Source organism: Chrysochloris asiatica, unplaced genomic scaffold (genome assembly GCF_000296735.1).
Source record: "Chrysochloris asiatica unplaced genomic scaffold, ChrAsi1.0 scaffold00009, whole genome shotgun sequence".
Classification (NCBI taxonomy): domain Eukaryota; kingdom Metazoa; phylum Chordata; class Mammalia; order Afrosoricida; family Chrysochloridae; genus Chrysochloris; species Chrysochloris asiatica.
This window is the reverse complement of record NW_006408527.1, coordinates 28,240,649-28,258,503: the sequence shown is the minus strand read 5'-3', so window position 1 is coordinate 28,258,503 and position 17,855 is coordinate 28,240,649. Positions and strand designations below refer to the sequence as shown.

The window sequence follows — 17,855 nt, the reverse complement described above, 5'->3', positions numbered from 1 at the left end:
TCCAGTAGTTAGGATTTTTGTTTTCTTTACATTGAAAGGCATACCTAAAGCTATGGTCTTTGATCTTCATCAGTAAGTATTTTAAGTCCTTTTCCCTTTCAGCAAGCAAGCAAGGTTGTATCATCTGCATATCACAGGTTGTTAATGAGTCTTCCTCCAATCCGAATGCCACATTTTTTATATAGTCCAGATTTTTGGAATGGTGAAAGAATACAATCCTGAAGTACACCTTTCCTAATTTCAAACCATCCAGTGTTGCCTTGTTCTGTTCAAACAACTGCCTCTTGGTCTACATACAGGTTCCTGATGAGCAAAATTAAGCGTTCCAGAATATTCATTCTCTGCAATGTTGTCCGTAGCTTGTCATGATCACACAATTGAAAGCCTTTGTGTAGTCAATAAATCACAGATAAACATCTTTTCAGTATTCTTTACTTTCAGCCATGATTCATCTGATGTCAGCAATGATATCCTTCATTCCACATCCTCTTATAACTCCCATTTGAACCTCTGGAAGTTCTCTGTCAATGTGTGGTTGCAGTCATTTTTTTAATTACATTTAGAAAAATTTTACTTGCAAGCAATATTAATGATATTGTCAAGATGATTTCTGATTTCTATTGGGTCACCTCTCTTTGGAATGGGCACAAATATGGATCTCTACCAGTTAAGTTGGTCAGGTAGCTGTCTTCCAAATTTTTTGGCATCAATGATTAAGTGCCACCAGTGCTGCATCAGTTTGTTGCCAGATTTCAATTTGTATTCTATCAACTCCCAGTGCCTTGTTCTTTGCCAATTCCTTCAATGCACCTTGGACTTCTTCCTTCAGTATCATTGGGTCTTGATCATATGCTACCACTTGAAACGGCTGAACATCGACCAAGTAATGCCTCTGTGCATTCCTTCCATCTTCTTTTGATGCTTTTTACATCATGCAATATTTTGCCCATAGAATTCTTCAATATCGCAAGTTGAGACTTGGAGTTTTTTCTTCAGTTCCCTCAGCTTGACAAATGCTGAGCATGTTCTTCCCTTTTGGTTTTCTAACTTCAGGTCTTTGCATATTTTGTTACAATATTTGACTTTGTCTTCTTGAGCTGCCCTTTGATATTTTCTTTTCAGCTCTTGTACCTCCTCATTTCTTCATTTTGCTTTAGCATCTCTACACTGGAGAGCAAGTTTCAGAGTCTCTTCTGCCATCCATTTTTATCTTTTCCTTATTTCTTGTCTACCTAATGACCTTTTGCTTTCTTCCTGCTCTTCTGGTCTTTGTTCTTTAGTGTCTAAAGCATCAAATCTATTCTTGAGATGATCTCTAAATTCAGGTGGGATGTGTTCAAGGTTATATTTTGATTCTTGAGGACTTGTTTTAATTTTCTTCAGCTTCAGCCTGAACTGGAATATGAGCAATTAATGGTCTGTTCCACGGTCAACCCCTGGCCTTGTTTTACCTGATGATATGGAGCTTTTCCACTGTTTATTGCCACAGATGTAGTCAATTTGATTTCTATGTATTCCATCTGGTGAGGTCCATGTGTATAGTCTTCTTTTATGTTGTTTAACACTGCAACTTATAATGAAGAAATCATTGGTCTTGCAAAATTCTATTATGTGATCTCCAGCATTATTTCTATCATCAAGGCCATATTTTCCAACTACTGATCCTTTTTTGTTTTCTAACCTTTGCATTCCAATTGCCAGTAATTATCAATACATCTTGATTGCATATTTGATCAATTTCAGACTGAAGAAGTTGATGGAATACTTCAATTTCATTATCACTGATTTTAGTGGTCGGTGTATAAATTTACAGACTAGTGGTATTAACTGGTCTTCTTTGTAGGTGTATGGATATTATCTTATCAAAGACAGTACTATACTGCAAGATAGATCTTGATATGTTCTTTCTGATGATTAATGCGACACTATTCATCTTAAATTTGTTATTCCTGGCTTATTAAACCATGCGATTGCCAGATTCAAAATGGTCAAAACTAGCCCAGTTCACTTCACTAATGCCTAGGATACTGACGTTTATTCGTTCCATTTTTGACAATTTCCAATTTTCCTAGATTCATTCTTTATGCGTTCCTTGCTCTGATTGTTAATGGATGGTTACAGCTATTTCTTTTCATTGTTGAGTGCTCCCCATCAAAATGCTTTACTCCATTTGCATCATCATGGTCAACTTTACTTTGACAAGACAGCTCTTCCCCATTCATATTTTGAATGCCTTCCAAACTGAAGGGCTCATCTTCTGGCACTATCAATACTCTGATGCTTTTCATCATGTTTCAACATTTAATATTCTAGTGCTGACAGTGACTCACTGCTATACATAAGGTTTTCTGTGACTAAATATTCAGAAGTAGTCCGTCTCTCCTTCTTCCTAGTCTATCTTCATCTGGAAGCTCAGCTGAAATCTGTCCACTGTGGGTGACTTTGTTGGTTTGTAAAATCCTTGTTGCATAGCTTCCAGAATCACAGCAACCCACAGATCACCATAATACAACAAACCGACAGACAAGTGGTACAGTAAAAATAGTACATAAATATAATAGAAAAGTAAATAAATAAATATAGTAGAAAATATTAAGTTAATAGAAAAATCTTATTGATTTCTTTAAAGCTATATTTACAATTTTTTACTAGTAAATAGTAAAGATAACTTTTTAAAAAGTCACTGATTTTTTAAAGTTATCTTTACTATTTACTAATTAAAAGCTGTAAATATAGCTTTAAAGAAATCAAAGAGATTGTTTTCTATACAGCTAGAGAGGTTTACCCTTCAACAATAACAAAATTAAACCTAAAGTGGTAAAGAACCTCTTCTTGTATGTAGACAAACCAGGATCCAAAGGTGTCACTTTTGTCAAGATTATCTTCCAATAAATACATTATTGCAGCTTATAGAAATCTATTTTCCTAACCAAAACAACTTTCTAAACAAATTACTGAATTTCATTATATTTGAATTCTCTAAATTAGTAGAACACTATCTTTTAGCACTATCTTTTAGGACAATGATTAAGACATAACATTAAAATCTTAAAATGGCAATCTTTTTTCCAAATTACCAGAAAAAAATAGAGGATTATCATTTTTTTTAATTTATGATATTCTTATACCATTCTTCTTATAGGAACTTTGAAGTCTAGTATTTCAAATCTACCAGAAAGCAAATTCTAATGACAAAAATAACTGAACTAGTGGAATTTGGTACAAAAAGAATATTTTTTAAAATAAAGTAAAGAAAACCAACTATGCCTATTGTGCGTGGATGACTTTTTTATAGAATGTATACTTTTGAGTATGGCTTTACGTTACAATTACATTTTTTTTTTTCTTGGTAAGACTATTTCTAATTCAAAGAATATCAAAACATTCTGGCACTATTCTACATATATAAGTTTGAGAACCATAGTTTAAATAAAAGAAGAAAGAAAATAATTTTATCGAACTACGTTAGCTCTGTTTCCTACAAATTAATAACTAGATTGGAGATATAAACACTATACTAATGTTTCAGTCATTTATCATGTAGCTGTAGTTTTTATTTTGTATATGTATTCTGAATTAACAAAAACTTTCCTAAATTTAAGGAGTTCTGGTGGTGCTGTAAGATAGTCAGTGGACTGCAAACCAAGTGGTCAGCAGTTCAAACCGACCAGACACTGCGCTGGCAAAAGATGAAGCTTTCTGTTCCCATAAAGATATATAGCTTTGGAAATGCTCTCCTAGGTTGCTATGAGTTGGAATCAACCAGATAGCAGTAGGCAGGTTCCTGAACTTAAACAAGAACTTTTATTCTACAAGCGTATTTATAGAGACAGCTCTAATCACAGGAATCCTGGTGTGATGCTGTAGGATACACACTGGACTGCAAGGTCAATTTGAATTGCAATGTCAACAGTTCAAATCCACCAGTCACTCCTTGGGAACTCGATACATTCAAGGTCACTATGAGTCAGAACCAACTTGACAGCACTAAACAACAACAAATTCTAAACAGTGGAGTCCTGGTGTATCTCTGTAAGATAAGCACTAGACTGCTAACAGCAAGGTTGGCAGTTCACACCTACCAGGTGCTTCTGGGACACCCTATACAGGTAGCTCTGAGTCAGCACCAACTCAATGGCACCTAATATTTTAGACATTCAATAACTGTTTTCTAAGATGCTCTGGTGATGCTATGGATTAGGTGCTGGACTGCTAACCACAGGTCAGTGGTTCAAACTTACCAGCTGCTCTGTGGGAGAACAAAAGGTTTTCTTGGAAACCCGATATAGGGTTACTATGAGTCTGAATTTACTTGGGAAGTAGGTTGTTTTTTAATTAAGGACTAATTGTTAAAAGTATGCAAAATGTTTTAAGAGTTCAAAACATAGATAAAGGTTCAGACCTTCAATTAGAAATAATTCCAGGAAGCAGTGAGTAAGTTGTGAAATGCACTAAAATATTGTAGAAAGATGTCTGTACTTAACTTTTAATGGCTCAAAAACCAGCAATAATAATAAGTGATACAAAGTGAGAGAGAGAGAGAGAGAGAGAGAGAGAGTGTAAGTGCAGAGAAAGCGAGATGCATGTTACCAACTAGTGAATAGAGGTAATGGTGACACAGAATTCATTGTACTATTCTTGTAACTTTTTTGTATATTTGAAAATATTCTAATGAAAAGTTTTTTAAAACAAAATTAGAACGCACTTGTACAGTACAGTTTGGGTTTTTTATTACAGCAAATGCATCCTGGACAGGGTGCATGAGGTTACCCCCCCCTTTGAACTGTAGCTTTTTAACTTTCAGCATGAAACACAATGATAAAGAGCTCTCCAGCACCCATTCCCCACATTGCCACATCTACCCCCACTGCTTAACAGACCTGCTCCAAAATCAAAGCATCAACCTGCACTTTGAAGCATATCGCTCTTCAGGATGAAAGCATACATTTTAAATGTGATTGTTAGCCAGGTGAAACACTGTGCCTAAAGCAAGAATGGACGCGTATTCACTTCCATTACTTATAAAGCAGTTAAACATTTACTACTTATAAACCAAAATTTTTTTTAAAATTTCCAACCTTAACAGACACTGTAAGTAAAAAACTTTCAATAAATGACAGAAATGTCATTAAATGTCAAATGAACAGAAGACATCCATTTTATAATACTTTCTTTTCACCACTTTAATTCTTAACTATTTCTTTTCCTGTAAGTATTTCTCTAGAATGTAACTTGGTCAATGTCCGTATCACAGAGTCTTATTTTTGTAGAATACATTTGGACTTCTGGACCATCAAGACATTTATAGAAAAGTAAATATTTAGTACCCTTCTTTTTTACCAGCTAGCAAATTAAATTCTAGGTCTACAGTCAAGAGAATCACTCTCAAATGCCTACAGAGGCAAAGCATCATGGTCCTGTTAGAATGGATACTAAGAGCTGTGGCAAATCAGCAAGCTCAGCTCATGTGACAACTAAGAATCTGCTACTCAGTTCCATTCCAGTGTACTGCTGCCAGAGATAAATGCAGGACCAGAATTAGCAACTATTCTCATTATTCAAAAGAATTCGGAAATCTGAATTTTTATGCAAAACTTCATAAAACATGTAAGGTTAGTAACCTATTTTGAAATTTTCTAAATAGTATATGGCCAAACTAACTTAAGTACCTCTTAACATTTCTGCCCAAGGTCACCAGCTTGCAACTTTGCCTTAAAGCAGAATACATGTTTGAAAATACAAGTTCTAGTTCAATGACAGAAAAGGACACATATTAATCAAGCTAAATTTTTGTATCCTATTTAATGCATGAAATTCATATATTTATTGACCTTAATTTCCAATTTTTCAAAAATAAATCAATGAATACTAATTTTAGGAAATGTCACCTGAAGAAAATTACATTACTGGGAAATCTTTAAATCAAACTGATGCTCTATGTACATGAAACTTATTATTTTTCACCTTAAATTTAGATTTAAAGATAACACACAAATTATCTGGTATGGTGCTGTGAGTCAATGTGCCAGACTGCAAGTCGTTTACACTGCAAGGTCGTCAGTTCAAGCTCACCAGATGCTCCTTTGAAACCCTATACATGGTCGGAACCAACTAGACAGCACTTAACAACAACAGGTTTGGGTTTTTTTTTTAGCATTCCAACTATTTTGTTGTTGTTGTTAAGTTCCATCAAGTTCCAACCCATAGCAATCCTGTACAGGGTTTCTGAGGAGTAGCTGGTGAGCTTGAACAGCTGATTATGTGGTTCAAACCAATTTTGCAGTCCAGCACATTAACCCAAAGCACCGCACCAGGACTCCATTCCAACTATGTTGTTGTTAAGTGCCATAGAGTCAGTTCCGACCCATAGTGACCCTGTGTAGAGTTTCTAAGGAATGGCTGGTGAGCTTGAATCACTGACCTTGCAGTTCAAACTAGCTTTGATGTCCAGCGCATTAACTCACAGCGCTACACCAGGACTATGTTGTTGTTGCTAAGTGCCATCGAGTCGGTTCCGACCCATAGGGACCCTGTACAGGGTTTCCAAGGCTGTAAATCTTTATGGGAGCAGAAAGCCTCACCTTTCTCCTGTGGAGCAGCTAGTAGTTTTGAACTGCTGACCTTGCAATTCATAACCACTACATTACCAGAGCGGAGTGCAAAAGAAAGAACCTACTTCTCATTCATTTTTTTTTCTAACTACAAGTACTCACCTAAGGATGCATAAACAAATTTTGCCTCCTGATGTGAGTCTGCAGAATCCAAATCTCTGTTTACTTTCAATGTCTGTCAGTACAAAGGTAAAGTGCTGTCCGACTTGATTTTGAGACACCCTAAAATACAGTAACATTATGAAACATTAAGTCTTGTGTGAACATATTTTTAAAGAACAGAGAAGCTAGAATATATTTTTATGTGGAATTGGCTTCATCTCTGCAATTAATTCTCAGAGTCAGAACAATGCTCTAAATCTAAAATGAAGGTGATATGGGTACACTAAATCTAAACCAACACACTAAAACAAGTTGCAATGCTTTACAGATCAAGAAATTCAGCATATACTAATCCCGCTTTAGGAACTCATACGGTATTTTGCCACAAATTTTCACATGCCTACAAATTCTGATAGTTCATAAATTCTCAAAACATTTTTACTTCATTTTTAAATGAGAGAAACTAAACATGATGACTTAGCTATTTTGCCCAACTCTAGCCTCCTTTTCTGATTATTCTAAGATAGCTTAGAGGAAATCATGTTGTTTCGGAATCAAATGGTAACCACCACCAACTTGCTAATTATTTCTTCTGTTGACATTCTCACCAAATAAAGAACCATACCAAACAATATTGGTATTTATCTTATTTTTCTTAGCATTCTTTTTTAGAGCTACCAGATACCAAGAAATAAATTTCCAAGTAAAAAATAAAGAATGTAATTCCTAAAAAGAAAAGAAAAAAGGAAAATATACTGGTTAACCTGTAAAGGACTTCTGCTAATTTTGAACTAAGTATGATATTAGCAACAATGTTGTTGTTGTTGTTAAGTGCTGTTGAGTCAGTTCTGACCCACACTGACCCTGGTGAGCTTGAACTGCTGACCATGTGGTTCAGACTGACTTTGCAGTCCATCACATTAACCAGCAGCACCACTGCAGTGTAATATTCAATAAAACAATTATACTGAATATTTTTATTTTAAAAATATTTTTTCTGGTTATAATGGCTCCAATTGTGCCACTGGATATATGTAATCTGCCTCATGACATCTGATTTTTGGTGTATTTAGAAAAAGTATGAAACAGGAATTAAACTACTAAACTAATGGTGTGCTAAGAGAACTACTACATATTGTTTTCAATAGTTAGGAAATATTGCATTTAGAATACTAAACATTTAACAAGTATACTTTTATGTCATGGCATGTTAAGTGCTGTCAAGTAGGTCTGACACACAGGGACACTGTATAGGGTTTCCGTAGAGTAGCTGATGGGCTTGAACTGCCAACCTTGCAGTTAGCAGTCCAGTGCTTATCCTACAGTGCCACATCAAGACTCTGTACACTTTTTTAGTGGACAGCTTCAAAAAAAAACAAACAAACAAACAAAAACTTACAAACAACTTTAAGAAACAATCACCTAGTGCCAACTGTGCCCGCTTGTGATCAATTTTCAAAATATCCATTCATAGGTTTTCTTCATTTTATCATTACTATTTCTCTTTAAAAAGCAACTTTAGAAGAGCAGAATTGATTACCCACAAGGAGTATCATTCATCAGCACCAATTAGTATCAACTATCCTATCGTTTAGAAGGCTTATCTTTGATATCATAAAATTTTAGATTCTGACTAATCTTTAACTGTGCAAAGTATTTCCCTAAAATACAATTTTCTTTGAAAACCTATTCATATGACACTTTTTAAAAGACTGATAATAGGGTGTGAAAATCACATGAAAAACCATAAATGATCTGTTGTTATGTTCAAGGACTACCTCCTCTAAGCAAGCCCAATGAAGCATATAATACTCTTTTAGTTCAGTATTTATTTAGTAAGTGAAATGCAAGCACAATGAGATTTTCAATACTATTAGGAAACTTTTTCTATATCTCCTATAATACTGCACTGTTTCCATAAAGCTCTTCTTGGAAGCAACTTGGTAATTAATGAGTTTTACAATCACTCAAATGGTCTTTTCAATTAGGGTGAAGTAATACTGAAATCAGGATATATAGCTCTAATGTTGAAAAACATAATTCCAATGCTTCCATCAAGAATATATAGATTTTTTTTTTTTTTTTTCCTGCTAGTACTTACAATGTGTACCTGCAGAACAAAGGGAGGAAACAAAACCTATTTATTGGCAGTTCTACTATAAGACTTCTCAGGAGCCAGAGTAAACAAAAGATAAAATTATTTAAAAGGCTTATTCATTCTAGTATTATTTAATTTAGAATCTCTAGCCATTATTGTTAGAAGCAGTGAATAGAGAGTATATGGCATTTTATAAAAAAAGCATATGTAATCATTTTAAGGTATGCATTAAGATGGGCTAAAGTTATTTAAAATGATGACTTATACTGTACCTTTCAACGTCAAAGGGGAAACAGAACTTTGGCACACTCTGTAGTACTTCCTACAAAGGCAAATTAAAAAAAAAAACAAAAAAACTTTAGAATATTTTTAAAGATGCAGTTAAAACTTTGAGACATTTATAAGGAATAAAAAAGGTTTTGTTTGTTTTTTTGTCCTTAAGAGAAATAGCACAGGTTCCTAGACTAAAATAATTGATTATTAAAAAGGAATTAAGTTTGTGCTTTGGCAGATTGCACTGACAATGCCACAGAAACCCCAGGAGGGAAAGGCCTGGCCTGAAGGGTATTAACACCCTTCACATCCCCGCTGGGATTCCCTTCAACAAGGCCATATGGATTTTACAAGAAGCACTGCACCATATGGGTAAGCTACGTCTGCTGCTACTTGTACCACAGACTAGCCACAGGGACTTCTGACAGATCCTGGCTCAAAAATATAAATGTTGTTTCAATTAAAATGCAGGCAGAGAAAAGGGAATGAAGTTGGCAGCAGAATGAATTACTGAGAGGTATAACAACTCTACATATCCCACAGTCAAATGGTTTTTTAAAAAACTTTCTGTCTATAGCTAATGAAATAGCCATTTATATGATTCAATCCTTGATAAATTCACTAACAGTAATATTAAATTCTATCTCAAATTATACTCTTGGAAAAATGTGTGTCTAAGCAAGGCTTTAAATTAAAACAACAGAGCTTCTACTTTGTGCACATCCACTTAAGAACTACCTAATATGAAATCAATGTTTTAATTAAGCATACAAAGTAAATTTATTGGTTTTAAAAACTATAATGATTTTATGTCATTATAAAGTAACTTCAAAGTTTTTATAAATAATATCCACTAACGATTATAGCAAAGTATAAACAACTGTCAGCCTTTTGGCAAAAACCTGAAAAAGATCTATTTCTTTATGTCTGAAAAAACAAGTTAAACTTAGCTGCAATTCAAAACTTTAACCACAACTGAAGACAATATCATACAAGTTCCAAACTAGCTAACTTTACAAGTTAAAGCAGAGAGTTACTAGAATGTTTCCTAGTAAGGGGGAAGAGGGTGTCTCAATTTAGCAGTACCAGTCACTCCTCGGAAACAGGTTTGCTATGGTTTTGCTATGGGTTGGAACCAACTCAATGGCATTTAATAACAACAAACTTAAAAAAATAAAATATAAGGAGTCCTGGTGTGGCACTGTGGGTTAATGCACCAGACTGCAAAGCTGTTTGAACTGCAAGGTCAGTGGTTCAAGCTCACCAGCTGCTCCTTGGAAACCCTATACAAGGTTGCTGTGGGTTGGAACTGACTCTACGGCATTTAACAACAACAACAAACTATCTCTTACCCAATAAAACTAACACCCAGAAAAGTCACCAACATCTAAACACTAAGCCTTATAAGTAAATATAGTATTGAGTATTTTAAAATAAAATTTCTCACATTCTTACAACATGTGGATTGCATGTTAATGAGGTATAAATAAAAAGTAAAGCACTATCACATTATAATAGCAATACCTCAGAAAGCATGGACTTTAAATCACTGAAGAAAGGAAAAATAGCATCGCAAAACAAAAAAACAAAAAACAGTATTCTACCTTTAGGGTACCTTGATCTGCTTTTAAGCATGTACCTTTCAAAGAATGAGTACAGACTCCATATTTAGTGGTGGCTAACTCTATAACTACTGACGATATTTTATTAAAGGTATTTAAAAGAGCCACTATATTGAAATTACTTAAATTACTTAGACTGAGAAACAGTTCATTACACAAGAGAATACTTCATTTGACTACTGTGCCAAATAAAGTGAAGCCATTTATCATATTTACTACACACACAAACACTAGATATTCACCTACAAAATTAACTGCAGAATTTCTGTGATACTAAGGAATATATTGCTAAAATTCATTGTCCACATATGGATATACCCAAAATAGTAATAAATTTCATATCAGTGTTAAGACTCAAAGAGAACGCTTCCCAGTTAGACACTCAATCTTCCACACCCTCCCCCTCCTTTCTTTCCCAACACACATGCACACACTTCTGCAAAACAGCCTCAGTTCGCTTCCCAACTGGCAGAAGCATCCCTCAGGGGACAAGTCTTTAAACCTCCGCACTCTTTAAAATTCAACCAGCCAGCAGGTCTATAGACTAGTGTATAAACAGTATAGACAAAAAAAAAAATCCTCTCTCAGCTTATGTCAGTGACAAAGCAGCTCAGCAGTTGACTGTTTCTCCCCTGACAGTATAAGCTGGGTTTACACAGATCAATAGCTGGAAGTCCTACCTAGCTCCCAGAGCTCGATTTTCTTCCTTAATTACAGGTGCTATTCAAACCGAAGTTTAAAAAGAAAAGCGAGAGAAGGAGTTGGAGGGAGGAATAAGACGCATGCAAATTGCTTTTTAAAAAAACCCTTTTAGCAATGATAGTTCACTGAAAATTGTATTTTTACATTTATTGGAAAAGTGGAAAAAGACTGGTCTTTCCACCATAGAGTGTTTTTTATATGATACATATGAGGGGCTTTAATAAGTTTGTCAAAAAATTCCATTAGCTTTTAATTCCATTTTCTACAAACTTTTTGAAGCCCCTGACATACACACACACACAAAGCTTCTAGGTTGCAATTAGAGATTATGTGACAGGCTTTGGATAATATTCTTCAGAAGTTATCTCCTTCCCCCCTACTTCTTTACAGGTTCTTATTTTTAAGAGAAATACCTAACTTCCTCAACAATAAAATTTATTTGGGGATTTTAGAATCTTCTTATTTCTCTAAACTATTATATTGTATTCAAATAGAAAGCATTTTCTCTAATACATGCCAAATGTTAAAAACCAAAACAAATGAAAGTGGAAGAAACTGAAAATTACAAATAGCAAAGTACCAGGGACAGGAACATTTATATGCCTGTATGTGCCCTTAAAACAACATATCGATACTCAAGATTAATGGATGAAATCAATGGTTGATGAAAATTTATACATCAATTTTTACTTCCATATCAATGCAAGTCTATTAATAAGCATTATAATCAAATTAATTCTGTAAGAAAGAATACAGTAAACTGCTAGTGTTAGGTGGTACAATAACTCTATATCCCAGGAGTATATCATTTAGCACCATAAATTGGTCAAATAAAAAGTCAAATAAAATAAGCATTTTAACAATAACAGATTTTTTATAATATGTAAATTTTACCTCCTAATCAAAGCAAAATAACTACAAATGTCACAGACTTTTGTTGATATCAGTAATTGCTTTTCCTCCTTCTCAAACTATTTTTCTCCTATCTTACACAGAAACGCTGTTCTCTCAGGCTCAGTGTTTGCCTCTCTTCCTTTCTGGGTAATGTTTATTGCCAGGGCAATTTCATCTATACCCATGGTTTCAACTGTCAATGCTATTGACCAAATTTCTTAGTCTTGTGATTGAAACACTTCCGTGTGCTCCAAGATTATCTTTCTAGCTACTTAATTGGCAGCATTTTCTTAAATGTTACCTTCAAATTTTCCAAAACTGAAGCCATTCTTATAGTTATATTCTTATCACCAAGAAAGGCAGTACCATCTACCCTGTTACATGGGAGTCATCTAAAACCTTCCCTTCCCCTGATCCCCATGTATATATAATCAATCATTCACCAAGTTCTGCTAATTCAATCTCATAAGTATCTTGCATCCATGGTTCTCAGTGGAAGGGCAAATAAAACTGGAAGGAAGATAAGCAGGTATCAGAATAATTTGGGAAGGTTTTTCAAAACACATTCGATTGCCTACACTTCATAGTTACTATACTCTGTTCCTGCACGGTGGTGATGATGGCGTGCCTTGCAGTCAGTTCAAATAGTGATCCTGCATAGGGTTTCCAAGGTTGTAAATCTTTATGGAAGCAGAAAGCGTCATCTTTCTCCTGCAGAGTGACTGGTAACTTTGAATTGCTGATCTTGAGGATAGAAGCCTGACTCATAACCACTACACTACATAGACCCACAAAAGTACTGAGTCTCTAACTTCAGTTGGAATAGTACCTGAAATTAGGCTAACTATATCAGTTAGCATACATGCCATATACAAGGGGACTTTATTGGAATTAAAAGATAATGGGAATTTCCCACAAACTTTTTTGAAGTCCCCTTAAACGTTGTTATTGTTCGTCGCTCTTGAGTCAATTGCTGTGAATTACGGCAACCCAATGTACAATGTAGGAAACAGTGCTTGGTTCTTTGCCATCTTCATGATCAACGACATGTTTGAGTTCATTGGTGTGACCATTGTATGTATGCCTTCCAGCCTCCATGTCTCAGCTTCCAGCATTATATTGGACAATATTCCACAATGACACCCAGAGTTTTCATTGACAAATTTTTGTAATAAAATTGCCAGGCTTTTCTTCCTAGATTGTCTTAGAAACTCCTCTGTAATCTGTCCAACATCAGTGACCCTGTTGATATTTGAAATACTGGTAGCAGAGCTTCCAGTACTATAGCAACACATATACCATCACAGCAGAACAAACGGACAGATGAAGGACATGTTCAGGGGCTAGTTAATTGAACATCCTCTCCAAGGACTCAAGACCTACTGTCCTGCTCTGTTGTCCTGAATTTCTCAGTTTTTGTTCTCAATTACTTCTTCTATTCTTGAGTCCTGGTGTGGCGCTATGGGTTAATGTGTCAGACTGCAAAGCTGTTTGAACCACAAGGTCTACAGTTCAAGCTCACCAGCTGCTCCTCGGAAACCCTATACAAGGTCACTATGGGTCGGAACCGACTCAACGGCACTTCACAACAACAACAACCTCTATTCTTTGTTATAAAATGAACTGCCTGTTACCAGTGAAAAAGTATTGCTTTCTGTGAGTCTTTTTTTTTTTTTTAATGTTTTATTGTGAATTATGTGCTAATTTACATGGGACAACATTAGCTTTACATTCATCCTATCGTGTATCATTTCATTGCCATGGTTACAATCCCCTCCATGCATCATCAGCCAACTACAGAGTATACCCTGCAATCCTCCTCCCTGCTCTCCCGGTCAGCACACAGCCCCTCTCCCTCTCTGGGTCTAAAATCCCCAGCCACTCCATCTCTCGATGCCATCGTCTCTGCCTCCATCTCTGTGAGTCTCTGTTATGAAAGGAAATCTTTCCCAGAATTCTTATAGGATAACTTTCCAATTATATGTCATTGCCCAGAAGACCACAAGTCACTGCTAAATAAATCACAAGCATAAAAATACTTATCTACGCTTTGATTCCTGGGGCACTGGACTGCTTATTGCAAGGTAAGTGATTCAAATCCACCAGCCACTCCTCAGAAACCCTAAACAGGGCTGCTGTGAGTCAGAACTCAACAATAACAAAAACACTTAACAAAAACATGCAGGCTAAATTAGAAGAAAAGTTAGAATCAAAACCCTTTCAACTTTCTACTAACCATGAGATATATAACGCTAATGAAGCTTTCAAGAAGTTTTATAAATTTCATCTCACAACATTAATAGATAAAAAGTAAATGTGTATTAAAGTTCTCAAGAAAAAGATAACAAAGAATCACTTTGCAATAACAAGGTAGTTACGTGTCAGTTATAATTTAGTTTTCACAAAGACTATGCATGAATTTATGAAAAAAATGATGCCATAATTTAAAGTAGCATCTCACTAAATAAATGAGAATTAACACAAATATGTATTTATGCAATATAGTCATGCTTTATGGAGTCCTGGTGTGGTACAGCGGGATAAAACACTGGACTGCAAGGTCGGTTTGAATCACAAGGTTAGCGATTGAAACTCACCATTCACTCCTTGGAAACCCTATAAAATGGTCTCCATGAGTTGAAACCGACTTGATGGTACATAACAACAACAACAGTGCTGTATATAGGAAAGTAATATGAGTTTTGTTGTTGTTGTTGTTTGCGTCAAAAGAAACATATGCTGAGCCACTTCGCCACAAAACAGGTTGAACAGTGCAGATGTAGAACTGAGATTTCCAACTGGTGTGCTGCAATTTTCCAAGGAACCAAAGAAAACTTTCTGGAGTACTATGAGATCTTTTACAATTTGGGGGAAAATACCACTATGTAAGGAGTCCATGGAAAAATAAAATTACATACATAAACTTTATTTCTCAAGGTCCAGACACTTTTTAAAGCAATGATAGCAGACATTTTAGTCTCTCCCTAAGGAAATGATGTTCTTGGTAATTGAACCATGGCAATTCAGTCTTTATTACATTATTGACTGAATAAAAATGGATGCCCTTTAAAGACTTTTTAAGATTCGGAAACAAAAAGAAGTCAGAAGCAGCCATATCATGACTGTAAGGTGCATGCCTTATGATCGCCCACTGAAGCACTCACAAAATTGTCTTTGTTTGAGAACAGGAATCAGCAGAAGCACTGTCATGGTGGAGAAAGGAATGGTGAAGCTATCCTAGCCATTTTTCTGCTAAAGTTATCAGTTAACTTTCTCAAAACAAGCAGATAGATATTATTGTTTGGCTCTCCAGAAAGTCAACAAGCAAAATGGCTTTAGCATAAATAAATAAAAAATTGTCATGACCTTTAGTCTTGACAGGACTTTGACTGGACTACTTCCACCACTTGATTGTGCTGTCTTAAGTATTATTCTGGTAAAGTCCTGGTAAAATTCTTCCGACAAATGCTTCCCTGATGCCCACTGGTTTAAAATTTCCATTGAAAACTCTGCTCTTGCCTACAATCAATCTGAGTGTAACATGTTGTTTCAGTGCACAATAGGCAGAAAGGTTGCTCAACTTGTATTTTTCAGTCAAACTGACCCAGTTGAGATGGCTATGGTGTTGGCTATTGTTTCTGTTAATCTTTGGTCCTCTTCAATTAGGACACAAATAAGAGTGTTTCCTTGCAAATTGATGTTGATAGTCTGCTGATATGGGCTTCATCTTCAACATCATCTAGTCCCTTCTTATAATGAGTTATCCATTTGTAAATTGCTGATTTCTTTGGGACACTGTCCCCATAAACTTTACATAAAGCATCAATGATTTCACCATCCTTCCACCCAAGCTGTGCCATAAACTTGATGTTTGTCCTTGATTCAATTTTAGCAGAATTCATGTTGATCTCACAGGGACTTTCTTTTCAAACTGACATCTTCTTAGTGCCTCAAACTAGATCCTGTTCAGACATAACAAATTAGTATGAGTTTATTTCGGTGCAAGAAATTTTTGAAATCTATGCCTTTTTTTTTCTTAATATGAATTTTCCATGAAGTTTTTGAAGACCCTTCATATTCATTTTCTAACAAACACTATAAGCTCAAGATAGTTCACATTTTAAGATTAGATTGTATTACATTCCATTCAATGAATTCCTATCATTGCCATGTTGTGATCTATACAGTTGTTCTGATAAAACAACAAGTGTGAAAAAATCAATATAAAACAGATATCTGAATTCAAGATATCCAAATGTAAGGTGATAATAACTATAGATTTCACACACACACACACACACAAATCAACTTTACAGATGTCTGGGAAACATTACAAAATGATGCCAGAAAGTATGTTGTTATCTAATCCTGGAGCGCTTCTAAAAATGGCTAAACTATGATTGGGGTTATTTAAGAATAAGCCAAAACTGTTATCTTTCAACTTATAAGTATTATTTTTTCAAGCAGTTACTGGGACGCTAATAAGAATTTCTCCTAGCCTTAGCACACCGTGATCAAATTACTGAGACACTAAGGACACCATGAACCAAGAAAATCTAGGAACTTCTGGTATAGAAAAATGAACAGTGAAATGATCATTAGGATTCTTGGGTTATATCTACTCTGTCAGTTTGAACTTCAAATACCTTGCCTGTTTGATGAACATAACACTACCTTGAATAATTCAAGTGTGTTTCCTAAATATTAAACTTAGAAAATTCACAACAGAACGAAATATAGGGCATCAGCACTGATACATCTCTAGCTCAAAACTGAGTGCACACCTTAAGTCTTCAGATATAAAGTCCTAAGTGAAATTATTACACTCTAGCATACACTGCACACTCCATCCTCTACTTCCACTTTCACTTAAGTGCTATCTTAAACTTTCCAGGGTTATGACAGAAGAGCAAGCTGAATGTCCAGAATTGGACTAAATTCTGGGTCACATCTGAACAAGTATACAGCAGTCTCAGTTGCTACTTAAATATGCATTTATTGTATTTATAAATTTATTGCATTTATAGATATGAGTAAACCATCATCATCAATGTATATCTCTAGAATACTTATATAAGTTGTAGCTGTTAAGTGCTTTTGAATTGATTCTGACTCATAACGACCCTGTATAGTGTTTCCAAGGAGCAGCTGGTAGGTTTGAACTGTCAACCTTGCGGTTAACAGTCCAGTGCTTATCCTACAGGGCCACATCTGCATTTTATATATTATACATAAAATTATATATGATATCTCAGTTTCTATATTTATACAATGCTTTTTATAAAACTTACGGAAACAGAAATACTGTTAATTCTGAAACATGAGTTTGTTCACTTCAAACTTTAAATTGTTTAGTTGGATTACACAAAACCATAAAAACTCAACAAAATGTATCTGTAATAACCAAAATTTTAAGCTGTGGAGAAGGAATTATACATAACAAAATTATACACACCTACTACGAATCGGGCTGCGAACCTTAAGGTCAGCGGTTCGAAACTACCAGCCGCTCCGCGGGAGAAAGATGAGGCTTTCTACTCCCGTAAGGATTTA

General features: G+C 35.1%; 1 protein-coding gene across 1 annotated transcript in view; it reads right to left on the bottom strand.

Annotated features, from left to right (window-relative positions):
- DENND1B (DENN/MADD domain containing 1B) overlaps nt 1-17,855 on the bottom strand; it is a 391,513-nt gene that overhangs the window by 224,086 nt on the left and 149,572 nt on the right. The window contains exons 4-5 of the mRNA XM_006834232.1: nt 9,084-9,133; nt 6,714-6,833 (exon numbers count right to left, since the gene is read on the bottom strand). Of these exons, the coding sequence (XP_006834295.1) occupies nt 6,714-6,833; nt 9,084-9,133 (170 nt within the window). The remainder of the gene's footprint in view (nt 1-6,713; nt 6,834-9,083; nt 9,134-17,855) is intronic.